We start from the raw sequence: 19,090 nt of genomic DNA, 5'->3' as shown, positions 1-19,090 counted from the left end.
TAATTTAATTGAAATGAGCAAGATTATTAGCCTAGGAATATGGGCCCTTGGCCTTTTACTGATGGCAAGCCAAAAGCATTCACCACTGCTTTCCAATATAGGATTATCTGTGCTTGCGTATAAAGCAACGGCGTTTTTCATTCCTCGCGTTGGAGCGGCTTTCATACGTCGAGGATTTTCAGGAAAAGACATGAACAAGGTAGAGAAGCGCGTGATTCCGGAAACCATGGGAGCCGTTTCTGCAATGGTGTATTTCATGTGCATGATATTATTTATCCCGGTCCTATTTTACAAGTACTTGGTCCCTGAACGATCTCGAAACCAGCAAGACAATCCACTCGGAGTCTTGAGTGACGGATACACTTCCGTAGCTGAGGTCCAGTTTCCTCATGACCAGCTAGGAGCTTACTTATCTGCTGTTATTTCCATTTTATCGATTTCTTTACTTGGTATATTTGACGACTTATTTGATATTCGTTGGCGCCATAAGTTCTTTCTCCCAGCAATCGCGGCCATTCCTTTACTAGTAGTTTACTATGTTGATTATGGAGTCACTTATGTGTCCGTTCCCACTCTTTTACGTCCATTTTTTCAACGCACTGTCGTAGATTTGGGATTTCTGTACTATATTTACATGGCAGCGGTTGCTATTTTCTGTCCAAATAGTATCAACATTATTGCAGGCGTGAACGGCGTGGAGGCGGGGCAATCATTTGTGATAGGTCTCGTCGTCCTTTGCAACGACTTAATTTACGTCTTTCACCCAAGCAACCCTGAAGCTGTGCGTGCTCATCTTCTATCCATCTATCTCATCCTTCCTTTACTTGGAGTCACTGCCGGTTTACTAAAATACAATTGGTGGCCTTCCCGTGTATTTGTCGGAGACACGTTTTGCTATTTCGCCGGAATGGTTTTAGCTGTTGTGGGTATTCTGGGACATTTTTCCAAGACGTTAATGCTGTTCTTCATCCCACAGATCTTTAATTTTATACTCTCAGTACCCCAGTTATTTGGTTTTGTTGAATGTCCTCGCCATCGTCTCCCTCGCTTGAACGTGAAAACCGGATTGCTAGAAAATTCTTACACGGTATTTACTGAAGGAGTCCCTTTGCCTACCAAAACGTTACTAACGATACGTGTATTCGAAGCATTTCGTCTTATTCGTGTTGACTGGGATCATAAAACGAAGAGGCCTACTAGATGCACAAATTTCACAATCATCAACTTCGTTTTATATCATTTCGGTCCTATGCGAGAAGATCACTTAACACTTTGCATCATGGGAATCCAACTCGCTGTTGGCTTGTTTGGCTTGATTATACGACATGGGTTCGCTCCATTAGTGTATCCTCAAGACAATATCTAACACGTCGGCTAAGTTTTCCTACATAATATTGGAGCTTCATTTTTTTGGCTGCAGCTGCAACGAGTTTGACCTTCGTTTGTTGGAGTTCCCGTTCTGTCAAAATATAGTATATAGTTTATGTGACAGCGAAGGATCTCCAAAAGGATCGATCTGCTACACTTCATCAAGTCTTTCTTTTCTTTCCATGGAGGCTTTCATGCCCCTCGTACTTGGATTCAATAGCAATTGTCAAGATGTACTTTATGAATACTCCTTATAAACTTCGATTCTTTTATTTATTATTTGAAAAATTCTCCTTTATGTTTATTTTCAATTTTATTACTTTATATAGATAAATATATATATACAATTCCTTTTTTTTGGAGTACTGCCTTTCGTTCTCAATGAAACAAAGCACATACATGTGCCCATATTCCACCCCCAAGTATTCCTGCCAGGAAGGAAATGAATTCCCTACCCCAAACAAAGTACCGAATGGGGGGTCATCGGCTCTCCATAGGGTTCCGTAACAATAAAATATCATATTATGATATACGTGACTACTTTGTGACTGCTTTTTACGTTAAGATGGTATAAATTAATGTTTTTACACTTCTTGTTCTTTACTTACCTGGCACGGGTTTTCGCAGCTCAAGAATTGTGGAAGCTCAGCTGTTTGTCTTTGCATTGCACTTTAGCTCTGACGAACAGTTGCGGACTGGCTACGGTCAGATTCGAGTGCATCATTTTTGAGTTCGTCTCTGTTAAGGAGACATTTTCTCTAATTCTCATGACAATGTTGTGTGAAATGGAGTTATTGTTTCCTAGAGTTAGCTTTGGCATGCTGAATTGCAGTTGATGCTGAAATTCAATCCCTTTGAGCTTCAGTAATAGTAGTATGAGAATAGATGGATACAGTGAATGAGATTTGTAATTGTATGTTTCTAAAATAGTAATGGGTACTGTGTGCTTTTTACTCTGTTGAGAATACCAGGGAGTATGTATTTGTTGGTAAATGTATATTTGATAGACTTTCTATAGGTAAGTAAGATTCATAAGATTCGTTCGTTCTTTTCCCTACACTATCTGTAAAAGGAAGCCATGTCCAAAGAAACAGAGGAACCTCCGTTGCTAGTGGATGAATCAGTCATCGGTAAGGATGAATTACAACGAAATAAAGAACCAGCATGCCTTGACGAAAAGGAGCTTGACGCCATTGGAAAGGAAGCTGTTGCTTCAGGTATTGGAAACGAAAGTTCACCATCAAAGTCTGATCAAGGGAATGTCGGTTATAAACCAGTTCCCGTGACGATTTTGACTGGATTCTTAGGTGCAGGGAAAACATCCCTGTTGAAATGCATTCTTGAAAATGCGCAGGGAAAGCGAGTCGCCGTCTTAATGAACGAAGTCGGAGACTCCGGTGACTTAGAACGAAACTTAATGGAAGAAGCTGGTGGAGAAGAGCTTTATGAAGAATGGGTTAGTCTATCGAACGGGTGTATGTGTTGTACTGTGAAAGACAGTGGTATCAAAGCAATCGAACAACTGATGGAGCAGAAAGGAAAGTTTGACAGCATAGTGATTGAAACCACCGGGGTTGCCAATCCAGGTCCCTTAGCCCAGACGTTTTGGCTCGACGATGCATTGGGTAGCGATGTACAGCTGGACGGTGTTGTAACGGTGATCGATTGTCAAAACCTTGACAACATCCTCAACGATAGCACCGAAATAGGTAGCATTCAGATCAGCCATGCTGATTGTCTTGTCCTAAACAAAACAGATAAAGTAGACACGACAGAACTAGAGCGAATTTACCATGTTGTCCGCTCCATCAATCCCCTCGCCAAGGTTTGTGAAACAAGCTATGGGCGGATTCACGATATTCAAGAAATCCTGAACCTGAACGCATATCGAGAAAGCGAGGACTTTCAAAAGTTTCTGGTTCCTTCGACTCCCCATACTCACAATTGCCATGATGTTGGACATGACAAAGTATGTACGAGTAAGACGCCTGTAACTAGTATAACAAGTCGGACATTTGAACTACCAAGGAGGATGTCTGCTGATGTTTATGAACGATGGCTACAATGGATACGCGGAATTTTATGGTTCTGTTTAGAAACTGGTGAAGGCGAAGAATATATGATATATCGAAGCAAAGCCTTACTTGAGAAGGAAGATGGTTCGTGGCATGTAATGCAGGGAGTCCGTGAAGTTTTTGAAGTATTACCTCTACCAAAGCCTGCAAAACTAGATTCTGGTGCAGAGCTGAAACCTATTACTGTTTTAATCGGCAAGAATCTTAATCGCATCCCCCCATTTTTGGCATAGAAAGAATGTCTTGACTCTATTATTTAACTCATGGCAGATCGTTATGTCCATCAATTCTTCGATAGTTATCTATAGTAAATTAATAAACAGTATTTTATTTTGTTGGAAACTCTTTGACATGCTGTGCTGCCTTTGCCATCTATCATTTGAACTATGCTTGCTAATACGATGCCGGGAAACACATTTTCCTTTGATCTAAACTCAATGAATAAAGAAGTAGCCTTATTCCTTTATCCTTTATTCATATAAGAAGCTGCTACTTGTAATTCTCTTTACAAAGGTAAAGTAGTACATGCTTGGTGTGACTCAAATGTATTACAAAATATCTCAATGACACTGCCAAACTGCCGTTTTGGCTGACGAAACTCAATTTTAGCAATGGTTGATATTGTTCCCTATCATCATAAATATTTGGAAGAAGTCTGCCAACTTATAAAAAAAGATTTAAGTGAGCCTTATAGCAAATATGTGTATCGGTATTTCGTGCATCAATGGTAAGCTTCAAACTAGGAATTCATCTTTCCAAGTTATCTCGACTTGTTGCTGTAAACTTACATGTCTTTTGTTTAGGCCTGAATACAATTTTGTTGCTTTGCTCGATGGGCAGATGGTTGGTGCTGTTATAAGCAAACAAGATATTCATCGTGGACAAAGTCTTCGAGGCTATATCGCTATGCTGGCCGTCAAAGATTCTCACCGAGGAAAGGGTATTGCAACTCTACTAACAAAGGCGAGTTTAAATGTCATGATCGAAAAGGGTGCCCAAGAAATTGTTTTAGAAACTGAAGTAGATAATGATGCAGCAATGTCTTTCTATGAACGACTAGGCTTTTGCAGGTACAAAAGGCTCTACCGATATTATTTGAACGGTACAGATGCGTTTCGCTATATATTATACCCTTAATGCCACTATACAGAAGCAGGAATGGTTACTGTGAAAGGAATACTCATCAATTTGTATACAAGAGAATAAAAAACTAGATATGTAATTAAGCACATGATATCCAGCTATGATTTTAATGTATTGATGTTCTCTTTGCATCTTACCGTGATTATCAAAGCCTATATTACTTTATTTAAAGTCATAAAAATCATATTATTAGTTGCGTAAAACAAAAAAAAAAAAAAACCATCATAAACGTAGCTAGACATGACGCCAGGAAGGATATAATTATTAAAAAAGACACAAGGACTCATAAAAAAGCTTGAAAACCCTTGAGTGTAGTAATGATCACCCTGCATATATACGCTTCCCAATTGAATATGTTGTACGGGAAAATGCCATGTAAAAGCAAGTTAATCCAAGAACTCATCAGAAGTTTGTTCAGTCACTTTAGGATTCAAGTTCTGTAAAAAATTTATTCTCGACATCTCAGGTTTGTTCTGAAAAGTAGCATTTATTTTTCGAGAATTAACCATCGCTGCTACTGAGCCATATTGAGGATCAGACTGAAATACAGCATGGCTGCAAACATACCCAACCCCTTCAACATGCACAGTATGCTCTCTAAAAAAGTCTACTATTTCTTGACTGCATGCAGGGAAGGTAAAAAAAAGCAATATAGGAGTCAAGAGAATCCCCAGAATCTCCCATAGAACATTAACTATTCTATAGGTATACAGGGAGCAAAATTCTTGCTGAATGGATTTGCTATCCATGTTTCTCTGCCACCATTCTGGCAGATAATGAGTGAAATAAGCTACTTTACGTAAAGCCTTTTCTGGATCGAAAACAAGCGTTTCATCCGGAATCAAAGAACGCAGAGCAGCAATTAGAGAACCAAATATACCCAAGTAAAATATGACGGTACGATCCTTTGTCAATTCAAATGTCATCATTATTTCTGGGTCAAAAAGGGTCATTATCACCAGTACGGCTGTGAAGCTTCCAAGTATGAAGGAAACATACTTTACGAATCTGATAACATTGAAATCAGGAAATTGGGATACATAATGGGAAGCATATTCATAACTTTTACTGATTCTCTCATCGAAAACGTGGGGGAGTTCATTGTATTCGCGAAACGTCCATAAGGCTAAAGGTGTATACCTTCGTATCCCCAGTAAACTAGGATTCTTATGAAATTCATCAAAGTATCGAAAAAAGTTATGCACCAACAAGTACACGGCAACGATAGGAGAGAATAAGCAATTTAAAAACCCAGCTACGATAAAGCGACGTCCAAGCTCCTCTGCAAGGCGCTTTCGAGAATTAACGTTTCTAAATGTCTCAAGTATTTGACCTTGGTCATCAAAAACGAAATTAAAAATACACCAATTAATATTCCACTCAGTTGTGTGTGTGAGTATCCTTTTTCTCAAAAGAGGTAACTCAAGATCAATAACGTCGTTATTGATTAAAGCAATAAAATAGTTTTCTTTTCTCATAATTCTATTTGTAATTGCTTGTGCATCTAAACGTTTCATATTATAAAGAGATACCACTCGACCATCTTCAGCGGTTAAAGCATTCACGTTTCTTAGCTTGTACAAACGATACAATACCCGCTGCCATGATACGGTTGCCATATCTGTACTTGAAACCTTTAGCGCATGAATGAAAAATTCTCGAATATGCCATAACCTTGGGATGTCAGTAAGGTAATATATCCACAGAGCAACCAAAAAACTCATAAACAGCCACAGAAAAAGTGTATCCAAAGGAGACATTTGGGCAATGCAATGCGACTTCGTAGCGTTAGCCAAAGATCCACGGGGAATTACCGCAGACCAGTCGATGCAGCTAGTAATAAAGGTAGTGAAGCCAATAACAAATGATATGGTTAAAATCTGAAACAACCTTTGAACAAACATACATGAGAATCCTTTTCCGATGTAAAAAGAATACACTTGCTGCAGAAAGTTGTCTAAGTTTTCAACATTCGCCCAGCGCCAAAGAACACGATCATGAGGACTTAAACGATTCCATAAAGTCCTTGCACCAGAAAACTCATTCCTTGGAAGTTGAATTTGTACTGATTTATTTGGATATGCAGTTGATACTTTGTCCCTGTCGGTTTTTCCAAGTCCTTCGTTTGGCGAGGAAGAAGCCCTCATCGAGGACGAAACAGCTGGAGGTTGACGGTTCATATAATTTTCGACAGAACGAATGCCATGTTTTGGTTTTACTGTTTGCTGTGCTGAAGACTCAAAACTCGTAGGATTATTGGTTTCGCTAGTCTCCGATAATTCAGAATACTTTTTGGTGCCAAACCTTGGATCATTTAAAGTTCCTTTAGATGCTGAGTTCGAAGGTCCCGTCGTCGAATGTTGCTCAATGGTTGAACGTAGTAAAGGATTTTCATCATCACTGTCTAGAGACTCCTGCCACGCTTCCAATGTTTCAGGATGATTAGGAATATCATCCTGTGCCTCTATATCCCCGGCTGCTTTTAACAGCAATTCCTTTCGCCTTGGTAAATAATACATATTTTCATTCGTCAAAAAAGTCAATCCTTTGTTCTTTCATTGGCGACTTTTACCTTCTTCTTAATTCTTCAACAATTTCTTCCAATTGTTCTATACGCTTTAACGCTTTTTTATGGCTTTCGTTCAGTTTATCCACATTGGTCTGTAACTGGGTACAAACACTACTAAGCAAGTGACAGGAACAATGTATTAGTTCACCACCAGGAGACAGTTCTTCTAGCTCTGTGTCTATGAGTCTTACAGTGCTATCATTATCATCTTCTATAGTTGCTTCTTCATTTTTTAAGCGCCGAGAACGCTTGTAGTATGAAGAACTGCCGCGTACTTCCTCTGTAGGACTAGTAGGTGAGGTGAGTAGGTGATTCTCAAAAACTAAAGAAGGATATTCAGACAATAATTCAGGCTCATATTGCCTTGAAACTGGAGGTGTATTTGGGTCCGAATCTGGCATTTCTAAAGTAATAACGAGAAAGGTACCGCTGAAATCAGAATCCAAAATGGAGGAGAGATGAATGTGGTACCCCGTCAATTAAACAACTGAAAAATAGGAAATCTTTTTTTTATTTTTATTTTTATTTTATTACGATAATAATTGCTAGTAAAAAAATTAACTAAATCATTCAAACATCCATCATTAAATGTCAAATATTGAAGGCATCATCATAATAGGTTTAAGGATTTTAACATTATTACATTCATTTCGTTCATAAGACACTATCATGTAGAAAAATAAGTAAACGTATAGTTGCGCTAGTCTAGAGCTTCTGAGAATACTGCGGATAGATGCTTTTTTGGTTCCATGCCAACGCTAATACGGACCAGGTTTCTATTGATGCCGTTCTCTTCGGCCCAATCTAATTCTTGATAGTGAGCGATGATAGTATAGGGAGAAGCCAATGTAAAGTTGGTTCCTAGAGAAGGCCCCTTTGCAACACCAATGTGATCATAAAAGCGTCGTGCATTGGATGGATCATGAAAAACAACGGATAATAATCCTCCGTAACCACCATTCTTTCTTTTGCAAGTTTCGTAGTTGTTTGAAGAAGGATTGTATTTGGGATAGTATAGCTGCTTCACTTTCGGACTCTTCCGTAATAATTCACATATAACCTCAGCGTTTTGGTTTATGACCTTAGATCTGTCGGCGAAATCACGGCTGTTTCTCTCCAAGGTTAACGCGTCCTCATCATAGAAGTTATCCTCATACAATTTCGCCATTCCCTCCTTCAATTTTCCATATAAACGGCTTAATGGATTCAAAACTAAGCTACCACCCATGACATTACTGTCTCCACTAAATATTTTCGTCAAGCTGCTTACAACCATATCAGCATAGGGAAGCACTTCCACATTTAGGAAATTTCCAATTGTTTCATCCACAACAACGGCAAAGTCATACTTGTCTGCAAGGTGTCGAATACGAACAAGATCAGGAGTATTTAATAAAGGATTAGAAGGGAATTCACAGAATAGGCCCAAAACCTTTTCTCCACTTTCCAAGAGTTTTTCAAATTCGTCCAGCTGAGAAGCGTTGCCGAGTCCGTAAAAATAACAGCCAGCTCCCCATTTCTCTAAAATTTTTAAAGTATCAACATAACAAAATCCAAAACAAACGCTTTTCCTGGTACCATTCAATACATTTCTAAGGATGCGATGAGCATTGTAAATGGAGCTCATGCCAGTAGGGAAAAGATATACATCTTCATGGGTCAAGCCTTGAATCTGTCTCAACTCGCTTTCTTTTTCATTGGGAAGGGTCTTTTTCAAGTCAACTTCCTCTTCGAGAGTTCCAGCAATTCGCCTTCTTAAAACAATTTTGGCGGAAGTTGCCAAGCTTAAATCTAAGTTACGGCCATATCGCTCCTCTAGGTAACGGCTTAAATCGGTCATTTCAGCTTCATTTGACTGATTATCGTCACTCATCCAACTTTGTAACGCTTCCATATCATGAGTAGAAGCATATCTGCTTCTACTTTTGCTTTTTAGATGTAATAACGATTGTTTATAGGAGCCCTCTTTTGCAACAATTTGAATTAACTGGAATGCCTGCAAAAAGCAAGCAGCTCTTCGGCTGGAAATACCTTCACCAGTATGCTGCCAAAACTGCTTAGCTACGCTAAACCGATCGGAAGGAAATAAAACAGCAAAGACATCAGGGATATGAATGTCCTTATTATGATGAGATCCTAGAGTCTTCAGATGTGACTTTAAAGATTGAGAAGCATCAACCATAGGAAGAGTTGATGGTTCCAATTGCGCTTTCTTAGCTATAAACTCGACACATTGCTGAGCAATCGCCATGGACGGGTAAAGCATTGTATCATAATTACTCAAGTTTAGCTTTTGAACTTCAGGTAACCTTTTTATTTTGGCAGCACACTCCTTAATAAACGTATTTATAAAAAATCTAGGATAGCCTGTCTGCATCCTTGTAGCAACGTCAGGATCCCCTTCTTCATATCCAACGTTAGCTTGCCATGTTGGTAGAGTTACAGATATGGCATGGTCGGTATCAGCAGGAATTGATGATCCAGTTTCGGTAGGAGGATTAACAAGGTATGATAAGTTTAAACTCATAATTGCAAATTGCTTACTTGACTACTACTTTTCCAATTAAGCAGGTGAAGAGACTCAATATTTTTCAAAGTACTAAACCTCTACTGCTTTATAAAACGAAAAAGCCCGAAATTAAAATACAAGGGAGTTTTGTAGTGGAAAGTATAACTCATCGAAGGACTTCCTATTATGACCAATTATGTAGTCTACTTAAATATAGATGAACCGAGAGATAATAACAACATTATTTATAAGCATTTCAGTATTAGTGTAAATGAGCATTAAATCAATAGAAATAAAATATGAGGCGCCAAAACACTCCTTTATGATAATGAAAAGTTATGTTCTTATGAGGTTACTATTATTGTAGTATACTATACATCTTCCGACACGATATCAAATACATTTTCTTGTAATCAGATCTTCAATTTGTTTCCAACTGTCTATTTCCCAAGTTCCAATCAAAACTAACACATTTGCGGTGGTGGTGGTACAGTAGGGATTTTCCCCAATGTAAATTCAGCTGCTTGAAATTGCTGAATAAATTCCGGTGGAAAATTAGAAGGTACTTCAGACGCTTTTGTGTTTGTATGCATAGTAGAAGAAGCTGAAGGAAAGCTTGGAGCAGATGACTGTTGTTGAAAACCAAAACTATTATTACCAGCAGGTTTGTTCATAAAACTACTGTTCGTTAGTCCTTGACCTTGATCTGTGGCCGCTTGAGCAAATCCAAATTGCTGATTCTGGCCTCCCGTACCAAAACCAGAAGGTGCAGTATTTGTGTTTTGAAACGAACCAAAGATGCTTGATGGACTTTGGCCTTGGTTTGGATCTTGAAATCCACTGGGTGCATCGTTTTGCACTTGAGTATTTTGCAATACCGGATTAGTCGGCTGTTGAAAAGCTGTTTGTCCAAACACCGGCGCATTGGGGGTACCAAAAGGAGAAGGACTGGTAGGATTTTTGGGCTGTTCAAAAGCCTTTGGCGTATTTACAGAGCTATTTGCTTGAGTTTGAAAAGGACTAGGTTGACCAAACAATGATTGACCAAAGGCCGGTTGCTGATTATTAGAAAAACCACCGAATGATGAAGGAGCTTGGTTTGCAAAGCCGCTAACACCAAATTGAGGATGACTCGGTGCGTTCTGGGCAAATCCACCACCAGAAAACGAACTAGGAACTGCTGGCGTATTATTACTAGAAGCAAATGGGGAAGCATTAACTTGACTACCAAATGCAGACGTAGTAGGAGTGGCACTCGTACCGCCGAACCCACTGTTTGTCGGTTGATTCTGTTGAAATCCGAATGCAGGAGTCGAACTAGTAAACGGATTTTTGTTTTGGTTTGAAAATGGACCAAAAGAAGCATTATTATTTGGCAACGTGTTGTTAATTGGTGTCGTATCAAATATGGATTTTGCTCCCGTCTTGCCCACTAATCGGTTTCTCATTTCATTAACAGCACCTTCGCGATTTGTCAAAGCAGTCTTTTGCTTATGATTAATGTCATTTACTAGTTCTGTTTGACGTTGCTCATACTGAGGAATCGCATTAACTGCTCGTGCTTGATAAAACCACAATCTCAGTTCCTCTGGAGAAACATCGCCATTGTATAACGAAGGGAAAAAATCCTTTACACCATAACACGTTAATGGCCATAAAGGCTTTTCCGTTTCCAAGTTTGTAGAAATGAAGCCAGCAGTTTTAGCTATAGGAAGATACCGATCCAATTCGGCCCTCTTCAAATGTTTTCCTTCTGCCCATTTAGCTGCTTCATGTTAGCTAATCATTTAAAAGAACATTAAACTTTTAAGACATACGGGGTGCCGCGTTTTCAGAACGAAAAATGTACGAACTCGTACCAGGCTTTAAATGAGGATATACATGCTCAAATCTACAATTGCTTCCATTACGGCAGCGATCTTCCTTGATTAGCAATAGAAATTTAGAATAGAATCCATACTCTCCAAAAAGAATTTGCATACTGCCATTATTGCAGATAATACCAACAAAAACCAGAAGTCTTACAGGATAAGAACTTTAAAAAAAATGTAGACGATATAAATAAAAAACACCCGACTATTTCGTTTCTATTCTAGGTGCCACACCAAGTACATCGCATTCACTGTGTTTGGTAGTCTGTGCATGAGGTAACAAACAGGCTTTCCATATAATGGTAATTTAGGGAGGTAGCCATTGGGCTAGAAAATCGAGGTCTAACTTGCTGACTTAGAAGGATCTTGAAATAAAACGTAGCGTAAAATATTTTCTAGCCATGATTTGTATGACAGATTTTCCTTACGCCAGATTCTTGAAATCAACGCCCTTATGACTTGCGCTGTAATTTCATTTTCTTCCAGATATGCTAGAAGAGAAGATTTTAATAGATCAGGAAGTTTGTTTGCCTTACGTCCACGATACTTGGAACTCTTTCTCAACGCTTGGGCAAGATCGGTAGAAGCGACGGACGAGTCCTTATTCTGATCATACAAAAGACTGTCAAAGAGAATCTCGTCCTTATTTAAAATTAGTGAACAAATCAAAGTTCCCTCATTCTATATTCGTTGTTAGTAAGGAGAGGAACAACCATATTGAAGAATTCATCGAGTAAAACTGGTACGTACATTGGTTATCTGTACATAAGTAGGTATAGACTGCTGAAAGTAGCTTAATTCATCCGATTCGCCATTTTTTTCTTCTCCTTCGTCGTTTTGCTTCACAATATTTCTGTCCGTATAAGAAGCCCTCGCACTGTAAACAGGAACTGTAATTCGTATTCTGAAAGCCTAGTTAGTAACAAAATTTCTCCAAAGCTAAAGACTTATTCCCAATTCAGTCTGTTTGACTCCTGTATACCAAACATGAGTATGATGATTATACCTTTCATTTTCCAGTTCCTTGGTAGCCGCAATGTAATTTAGCAGAGGATTCTCGTGAATGGTAAACGAGCGTAAAGCATTTTCATATTCTTTATTTGGTGTTGTTTCTCGTAAAACCTGGTTCACAAATCCTAATTCCGAATCCAACTTCAAAGCAAGTTGTTCCATCAAAATACCACTAGTAAACCTTCGCTTTGGCCTTAGCAGCGTTAAGTAAGAAAATCCTCTATTTGCTACTGACAATCCATGTTTAAATACTTGTGCACGAGCTGTCAATAACGTCTGTCTAAGCATTCCTTTTATTCCTAAATGGTAGACGTATTTGCCTATGGATATACGAGCTAGTATAATATTAAGTTAGGAAAATACAATCGTAAATAAGAATAACTAATTGGAATATGAAGATATAATAGTTTTAAACAACTTAATTCATTTGTATAAAAAGAGAAAAGTTTTGACTAAAGGTGTTTTATTATTTGGTACTGTCCGAAATTCAGTATACAAAACAGAAAAGCAGAAAGCCCAATATTTGTAAGCATTCTAAAGACTATAACCGTATTTTATGGGTAAAGTAAAAGGAACATTAATTGAAATCTGGCAAGCACCAATTGCATCGTGATGAAGATAATTATTACACAGTTTGACGACCATAAAAAGCTAACATGACAGAAAAAGGAAAAAACGACAAGGTTGCTTAAATTATTTTTGAAACAAAGGAAACAGTATTAGATGAAAACTTTCAAAATTGCTGACCATTTAATAATATGCCAATGGGTAGGTAATTCCATAGTGGGGAGGTACCGAATATGACGGTGGATACCAAACACCATTAATCTGCTTTGATGATTGCGGTTTAGAATATCCATTGGCTAGTGCAGATTCCGGTTGCTTCATGCCATATGCAGGATAATAGTCTGATGGCCGACAATTCTGCTGTTTTGTTTTTGCAGAAAATTGAAAGTCGGGTTTTTGATATTGTTTTCGATTATCCTTGCTTAACTTTACATCTACAGGTTTTGACCGAAGAGCATTTTGCTGGCTTTGAGCGTTCCGCTTCTGTATATACTCCTCATGAGCCTTTAAAGCAACTATAATGTTAGCTTTTACAAAATAAATTAAATATATTCAAATCGTACGCTTATGCTTCGATTTCATTACAGGAGCATTGAACCCGGATTCCTTGATAATATGCCTTGACAATGAGCTGGCTAAAGGACATCTAGTTAATAAACCTCAGAAAATTAATCATACCACAAGATGATTTTTCCATTGGAAATATCGGTCATAAAGATACCACCGTTAAATAAGCAATATGTAACACCTCCAAAATAAATATACTTATCAGCCTCCTTTGTAGCAACTTGAGAGCAAAATTTTATAGACACTTGTATTTATCTTGTAAAATCTAGATGGAAATTCATACCTTTTATATTGCTTCCTCGATTGTTTGTTTACTTTGACTTGACCACATACTCGACTGGTAAACAGACACAAAACAAACAAGAGGGAATTTCAATGCAATGGAATTGAATCAATCTCTTCATAATACATGTCTCCAGGTGGACCAACGGCACCAGTCTTCATAATACACAGCCTTGATAAGCTAATGTTTTGTGCCCAAGGATAGTGTACAAATCTTTCCAACAGTGGATTTGCATCAAAGTGCTTTAAGCGCTTCTTTCCTCGTTTCATATATCTTGAGTTTAACAATGTGCAGTGTAATGTTAAGGGACGATTGTCTTTACTGAAAATGCCGACATCTTCAAAGGATTCTCGAAGATATTCGCAAAATCTTTGAACACAAACTCTTCCGTGCTGCTCTTGAGGTACTGCATACAAGACGCGAGCTTCTTCAGGCGATTTACCAAAATAAGAGGTCCCCTGTAAATCGATCTTTAGCAGTTCGTTTCCATAAGCTTTTTGAATATTCTGGGCGTTATCCTTTAAGTGGTCTATAGAACGAAGCACATCCTCCTCTGACTTTACCGGGATCATTCCAATAGTCAAATGGGAAACTCGAGGCCCACGATAGCCTTTGCTTAAAAAGGAGTCTCCAAGGAAATTTCGAAACGTCTCATACGAATCTTTGAGATAGTACTCAGGAAGCGGAAGAGCCAGGAAAAGGAGATTAGGATATCGAAAATTAAACATTAATACAAACTTTTTGATCACTCGACTGTAAAACACGATTTCACGCACAATTGAAAATTAAGTAAGTATTGAAAATAATACAAGAAAAGATACTATTTAATCAGTGATCATAGTAAGGCTAGTTCGTTGCAAATACGAGTCTTGCGAAACTTCATCAACTGAGCAATTTGATTTACGAGCGGCTTTCAGAGTAGTTCTTATTCTTTTACCAAAAAATGAATCCTGTAATCTACATAGTCTTCAGCTAGAAAATGAAAAATATTTTTTATCAGCTTTATTGCTCTTGCACACAGCACTAAGTGCAGACTGCATACTGTCAGAACCTGAACAAGTTACCACAACACCAAGTTGGTGTTAGCAGAATATTTGGGTTAATGTTTTAATTTTTCTGTTAACTGTTTATAATTACTATTTCATTTAAATTTTTATCTTTTTTGGGAGCGAAAGAGAGACTTAAAACAAGAAAAAAGGTTTAAGGAACGAAGAAAGTGAGAAATACTTACATACCGGCTTGTTCGTATGGAAATAATAATAGATCACTATGGCACAACCTGGCTCGTATAATTCTAATAATTCCACCTCGGATTTGAATAAAATTGTCCTCGATTACCTGTATAGAAAAGGGTATTCTAGGACAGAGGCAATGCTGAGGTTGGAAATCTCTAGTGTAGGTGCAATTCCGGAAGAGCAACAAGATTGGAATATCGGTGCACCAGAAACTTATATCCAGGTATACATTCTTCTCAGAGATTGGATCGATGGGACTTTAGATCTCTACAAGCCTAAACTCCAAAAGACACTTTATCCAGTGTTTGTCCATTCTTATCTAGACTTACTACAAAAAAAAGAAAAAGAAATGGCAACATTCTTTTTTGACTCTTTTCGTGTAGAGCATGAAGTTTTACATGGTCATGACATTCGTTTACTTGATGAACTGAAGACAAACTCCGATGCAGACGAAAGCGAAATTTCCCAATTGTACAGAAAGAATAAATATAGAATTAATTTAACGAAAGCAACCTTTGACTTGCTGGTTCAGTTTCTTTTTGACAATGAAGCTAATGGAAGTGGAATTATAATCCGCCTTTTAAATCAGTACATTGATATCAAAATAATATATGCGAAAACAAATGAACCTTCGAAACCGGACGCTCAAACTATACTTGAGCTAAATGCTGATCAGAAAAGCATAGTTGTTGAAGAGCAACCCGAAGGAATTCCTGGTCATTCAGAACAGTTGTTTGACTACAACAAGCAAAATATTTATCTTGGAAAGAGAAAAATACCCGAAGAACTACTTCCCGAAATCAAAGCAGTACTAGAAGAACGGGATAAAGGTCTTCAGGAAAAGCCATTTCTTGCTACTACCCATCCGTCATTAACGTTAGAAGAATTATTCGAGAAAGAACAGAAGAGTATTGCTGAAAACATCGATAGTGTGCCACCCGATCTACCTTTACCCTCTTTGCGCATAAAAGACATTGAAGCGTATGTTTCTTCCTTAGACAATCGGCGTAACTCGCTGCAACTAGGAAAAGATGGCACCCCACCAAGTGTTTTCATGTATACTATGCATAATACCTATTCGTCTCTAAACTGTGCAAAATTTTCTCCTGATGCTTCCATGTTTGCAACAGCGTATGCAGATTCCTCAGTTCAACTACACATGTCAAATAATCTCGGTCCTCAGGGTAAGCCATAGTTGATATACATAGCGCTAACTTCATACAGCTTTAGTGGGCAATCAAAACGAACCCCTGGATACAATTAAACTTATAGGACATACAAGACCAGTATTTGGCGTTAGTATTTCTCCAGATAATGAATATGTTCTTTCATGTTCAGAAGATGGGTTTAACCGTCTTTGGAGCAAAGACACCCAAACCACTCTTGTCAAATACGCAGGACATAATGCACCTGTCTGGGACATTTGCTTTTCCCCGTATGGTTATTATTATGCTAGTGCTTCTCATGACCAGACTGTTCGTTTGTGGAGTATCGAGCACACTGCCCCTCTCCGAGTTTTCGTCGGTCATCAAAACGATGTCGATGTATGTATTTTTCTGTTCATGCTAATGTATTTGCTAACTGTTTACTATAGTGTCTCTCCTTTCATGAAAATGCAAACTACATAGCTACTGGATCAAGCGATCATACTTGTAGATTATGGGATATACGTACCGGTAACACTGTACGAGTTTTCACAGGACAAAATTCCTCTGTGTCGTCAATAGCCTTATCACCCGATGGATTATTAATGGCATCTGCGGATGATACCGGATTTGTTCATTTATGGGACTTACGTACTGGCTGCAAACTACAAGTGTTTGAAAAACATCAGAGTCCAGTCTACTCCCTTGCATTTTCGTACGATAATACGACTCTGGCAACTGGAGGTGCTGATACCGATGTCAATGTTTGGGATATTAAGGGCTTAAATAGTAAAGCGGAATCTGCTGAAGACAATTTATTGTACAACTTTAAAACGAAAGAAACGATTGTTTATGATTTACAATTCACTGAGAGGAATTACTGCTTAGGGTTGAGTGCTACCTAATTAGTGATCTCTGTCTTTTTTTTTTTATTAATAGGGTTGAGACGTGTACATAATAGGAATTCATGAAACTATATTTATCCTGAGAATAAACAAAACCAATCATCCTCTAATGAATATGTATTATTCCATATCAATAAGAACGCGATGTAGAAATATGACTTTGAAATTCGATGATTTTAGAAAGAATTGGTAATAGTCTTCCATGATACAAAGTTATGTTATAAATAGCCTCAGTAAATGTGACAATGGTTCTTTATATGCGAGAAGTAAGCCCTTGATTAACTAACTGGTCGTCGTTTTTACCAGAACAAGGAAGGAACTACCCAGACCTGAAGTCATAATAGGGACAATTCGCATAATTACAGTGTCCTAGCAAATCTTTACTGAATGATGGATAGACCATCTTTTTTGGCATACAAATATACTCTGCATGCCGTTCATTGCTATATATTCTTTTGGATTATAATATCCAGGGACATAACTGAAATTATTAGGGCGGTGTAATAAGTTCTAGTATCTGACCTGAAGCTTATGTCACAGGTACCGTTTATATTTCTTGGCTACGTGTCTCGGATTTTTTTGATCACCACCACCACTTTCAGTTATACTATATCCTCAAAAATGGCTGTTAAACTTGAAAAGCCCGATCAATATCAAGAGTTCCTAGACAAATTCGACGTGTTCTTGTTTGACTGCGATGGTACGTTGTCTATGGTACATGCTTAATACTAACAGAATTTCAGGCGTTCTTTGGAACGGTAACGAACCCTTACCAGGAGTTAAGAAGACCATGGAGCTATTGCGCTCTTCAGGTATGAGGAATGTTGAATACTGTATGATAACCGTTCGTAATAGGCAAACACGTTTTCTTTGTTTCAAACAACTCTACCAAGTCTAGAGAAGATTACAAGAAGAAAATCAATGCACATGAAATTGAAGCAAAGCTAGAAGAAATTTATCCTAGTGCTTATTCATCTGCCATTTATGTAAAGAAGGTTTTGAAGCTCCCTGAAGACAAAAAGGTATTCGTCCTTGGTGAAGGAGGCATTGAAAGTGAACTTGACCGTGTTGGTGTTAAACATACTGGTGGTACTGATGCTTCTTTAAGACGCGCTGTTAACTCTGACGATTTAAATAACGTCCGACCCGATCCTTCTGTCGGTGCTGTTTTGTGTGGCATGGACAGACATGTCACCTATCTTAAATACTGCATGGCCTACCAATATTTGCAAGATCCTAACTGTGCTTTCCTTTTGACGAATCAAGATTCTACATTCCCTACGAATGGTACCTTTTTCCCAGGATCCGGTTCCATTTCTTACCCATTGATTTTCTCCACTGGCCGTACTCCTAAAGTCTTAGGAAAACCCAATGATGAGATGATGGAGGCTATCGTTGCAGGCGTCAATTTTGACCGCAAAAAAGCTTGTTTCGTTGGTGACCGCCTTAACACGGATATTCAATTTGCTAAGAACTCCGGTTTAGGTGGCTCTCTTTTAGTTCTCACAGGTGTGAGCCAGGAGAACGAATTTCTTGAGAAGGATGCTCCTGTCGTACCTGATTATTATATTAATTCCCTTGGTGATTTGGCTAAAGTAGCTTAGCTGAACTCATTTATGATGTTTGGTCATGAAAGAATGTTATCTCTTTTTGAAATTTTACCATTTTTTATTTTTTACTAACCATTTCTAAGCTATATTATGTTTATTAAATATGTACTATTCATTCGCGAAGTATTCGCCTAAGCATATATAACGATATTACATAACGATAAGTAGCGTATTCATGGACGGGTAATAAACGAAGTTCACAACATCTATGGTATTCTTGTTAGTTTGTGCA

At 38.1% G+C, this 19,090-nt stretch overlaps 12 protein-coding genes and 1 non-coding gene across 13 annotated transcripts; 6 read left to right on the top strand and 7 right to left on the bottom strand.

Annotated features, from left to right (window-relative positions):
• Window positions 1-13: 13 nt before the first annotated feature.
• On the top strand, window positions 14-1,366 carry gpt2 (UDP-N-acetylglucosamine--dolichyl-phosphate N-acetylglucosaminephosphotransferase; the record flags this gene model as incomplete). Its single annotated transcript, XM_056179897.1, has 1 exon — window positions 14-1,366. One exon carries the CDS (start codon window positions 14-16, stop codon window positions 1,364-1,366), a length of 1,353 nt encoding a protein of 450 aa, XP_056035893.1.
• Window positions 1,367-1,970: 604 nt separating this feature from the next.
• Window positions 1,971-2,108, top strand: U1. Its single transcript, XR_008803654.1, has one exon. It is a non-coding gene; the product is annotated as a small nuclear RNA U1 (small nuclear RNA).
• A 338-nt stretch (window positions 2,109-2,446) lies between these two features.
• Window positions 2,447-3,676, top strand: zng1 (zinc chaperone Zng1; the record flags this gene model as incomplete). Its single annotated transcript, XM_056179896.1, has 1 exon — window positions 2,447-3,676. The coding sequence occupies one exon, from the start codon at window positions 2,447-2,449 to the stop codon at window positions 3,674-3,676; it is 1,230 nt and encodes a 409-aa protein (XP_056035886.1).
• A 378-nt stretch (window positions 3,677-4,054) lies between these two features.
• Window positions 4,055-4,580, top strand: naa30 (NatC N-acetyltransferase complex catalytic subunit Naa30; the record flags this gene model as incomplete). Its single annotated transcript, XM_056179895.1, has 2 exons — window positions 4,055-4,170; window positions 4,247-4,580. 2 exons carry the CDS (start codon window positions 4,055-4,057, stop codon window positions 4,578-4,580), a joined length of 450 nt encoding a protein of 149 aa, XP_056035887.1.
• A 392-nt stretch (window positions 4,581-4,972) lies between these two features.
• Window positions 4,973-7,105, bottom strand: atg9 (autophagy associated phospholipid scramblase Atg9; the record flags this gene model as incomplete). Its single annotated transcript, XM_056179894.1, has 1 exon — window positions 4,973-7,105. One exon carries the CDS (start codon window positions 7,103-7,105, stop codon window positions 4,973-4,975), a length of 2,133 nt encoding a protein of 710 aa, XP_056035888.1.
• Window positions 7,106-7,154: 49 nt separating this feature from the next.
• On the bottom strand, window positions 7,155-7,556 carry SOMG_01100 (Schizosaccharomyces specific protein; the record flags this gene model as incomplete). Its single annotated transcript, XM_056179893.1, has 1 exon — window positions 7,155-7,556. One exon carries the CDS (start codon window positions 7,554-7,556, stop codon window positions 7,155-7,157), a length of 402 nt encoding a protein of 133 aa, XP_056035889.1.
• A 299-nt stretch (window positions 7,557-7,855) lies between these two features.
• met3 (cystathionine gamma-synthase Met3) lies at window positions 7,856-9,682 on the bottom strand (the record flags this gene model as incomplete). Its single annotated transcript, XM_056179892.1, has 1 exon — window positions 7,856-9,682. The coding sequence occupies one exon, from the start codon at window positions 9,680-9,682 to the stop codon at window positions 7,856-7,858; it is 1,827 nt and encodes a 608-aa protein (XP_056034892.1).
• Window positions 9,683-10,128: 446 nt separating this feature from the next.
• amo1 (nuclear rim protein Amo1) lies at window positions 10,129-11,644 on the bottom strand (the record flags this gene model as incomplete). The annotated part of the gene is made up of 2 exons (XM_056179891.1): window positions 10,129-11,429; window positions 11,482-11,644. The coding sequence occupies 2 exons, from the start codon at window positions 11,642-11,644 to the stop codon at window positions 10,129-10,131; spliced, it is 1,464 nt and encodes a 487-aa protein (XP_056034893.1).
• A 233-nt stretch (window positions 11,645-11,877) lies between these two features.
• Window positions 11,878-12,834, bottom strand: SOMG_01097 (mitochondrial Mam33 family protein; the record flags this gene model as incomplete). Its single annotated transcript, XM_056179890.1, has 3 exons — window positions 11,878-12,216; window positions 12,286-12,439; window positions 12,542-12,834. The coding sequence occupies 3 exons, from the start codon at window positions 12,832-12,834 to the stop codon at window positions 11,878-11,880; spliced, it is 786 nt and encodes a 261-aa protein (XP_056034899.1).
• A 462-nt stretch (window positions 12,835-13,296) lies between these two features.
• On the bottom strand, window positions 13,297-13,810 carry SOMG_01096 (uncharacterized protein; the record flags this gene model as incomplete). Its single annotated transcript, XM_056179889.1, has 3 exons — window positions 13,297-13,628; window positions 13,677-13,748; window positions 13,792-13,810. The coding sequence occupies 3 exons, from the start codon at window positions 13,808-13,810 to the stop codon at window positions 13,297-13,299; spliced, it is 423 nt and encodes a 140-aa protein (XP_056034900.1).
• A 242-nt stretch (window positions 13,811-14,052) lies between these two features.
• Window positions 14,053-14,691, bottom strand: SOMG_01095 (activating signal cointegrator 1 complex subunit, ASCC1-like protein; the record flags this gene model as incomplete). The annotated part of the gene is made up of 1 exon (XM_056179888.1): window positions 14,053-14,691. One exon carries the CDS (start codon window positions 14,689-14,691, stop codon window positions 14,053-14,055), a length of 639 nt encoding a protein of 212 aa, XP_056034897.1.
• Window positions 14,692-15,232: 541 nt separating this feature from the next.
• On the top strand, window positions 15,233-17,248 carry taf51 (transcription factor TFIID complex subunit Taf5-like; the record flags this gene model as incomplete). Its single annotated transcript, XM_056179887.1, has 3 exons — window positions 15,233-16,382; window positions 16,423-16,742; window positions 16,793-17,248. The coding sequence occupies 3 exons, from the start codon at window positions 15,233-15,235 to the stop codon at window positions 17,246-17,248; spliced, it is 1,926 nt and encodes a 641-aa protein (XP_056034898.1).
• Window positions 17,249-17,869: 621 nt separating this feature from the next.
• pho2 (4-phosphoerythronate phosphastase/2-phosphoglycolate phophatase) lies at window positions 17,870-18,852 on the top strand (the record flags this gene model as incomplete). Its single annotated transcript, XM_056179886.1, has 3 exons — window positions 17,870-17,948; window positions 17,992-18,060; window positions 18,104-18,852. 3 exons carry the CDS (start codon window positions 17,870-17,872, stop codon window positions 18,850-18,852), a joined length of 897 nt encoding a protein of 298 aa, XP_056035453.1.
• Between the last annotated feature and the right edge of the window lie 238 nt (window positions 18,853-19,090).

Source organism: Schizosaccharomyces osmophilus, chromosome 1, assembly GCF_027921745.1.
Source record: "Schizosaccharomyces osmophilus chromosome 1, complete sequence".
Lineage (NCBI taxonomy): Eukaryota > Fungi > Ascomycota > Schizosaccharomycetes > Schizosaccharomycetales > Schizosaccharomycetaceae > Schizosaccharomyces > Schizosaccharomyces osmophilus.
The sequence above is the reverse complement of the archived record's forward strand: the minus strand, read 5'-3'. Positions and strand labels throughout refer to the sequence as shown.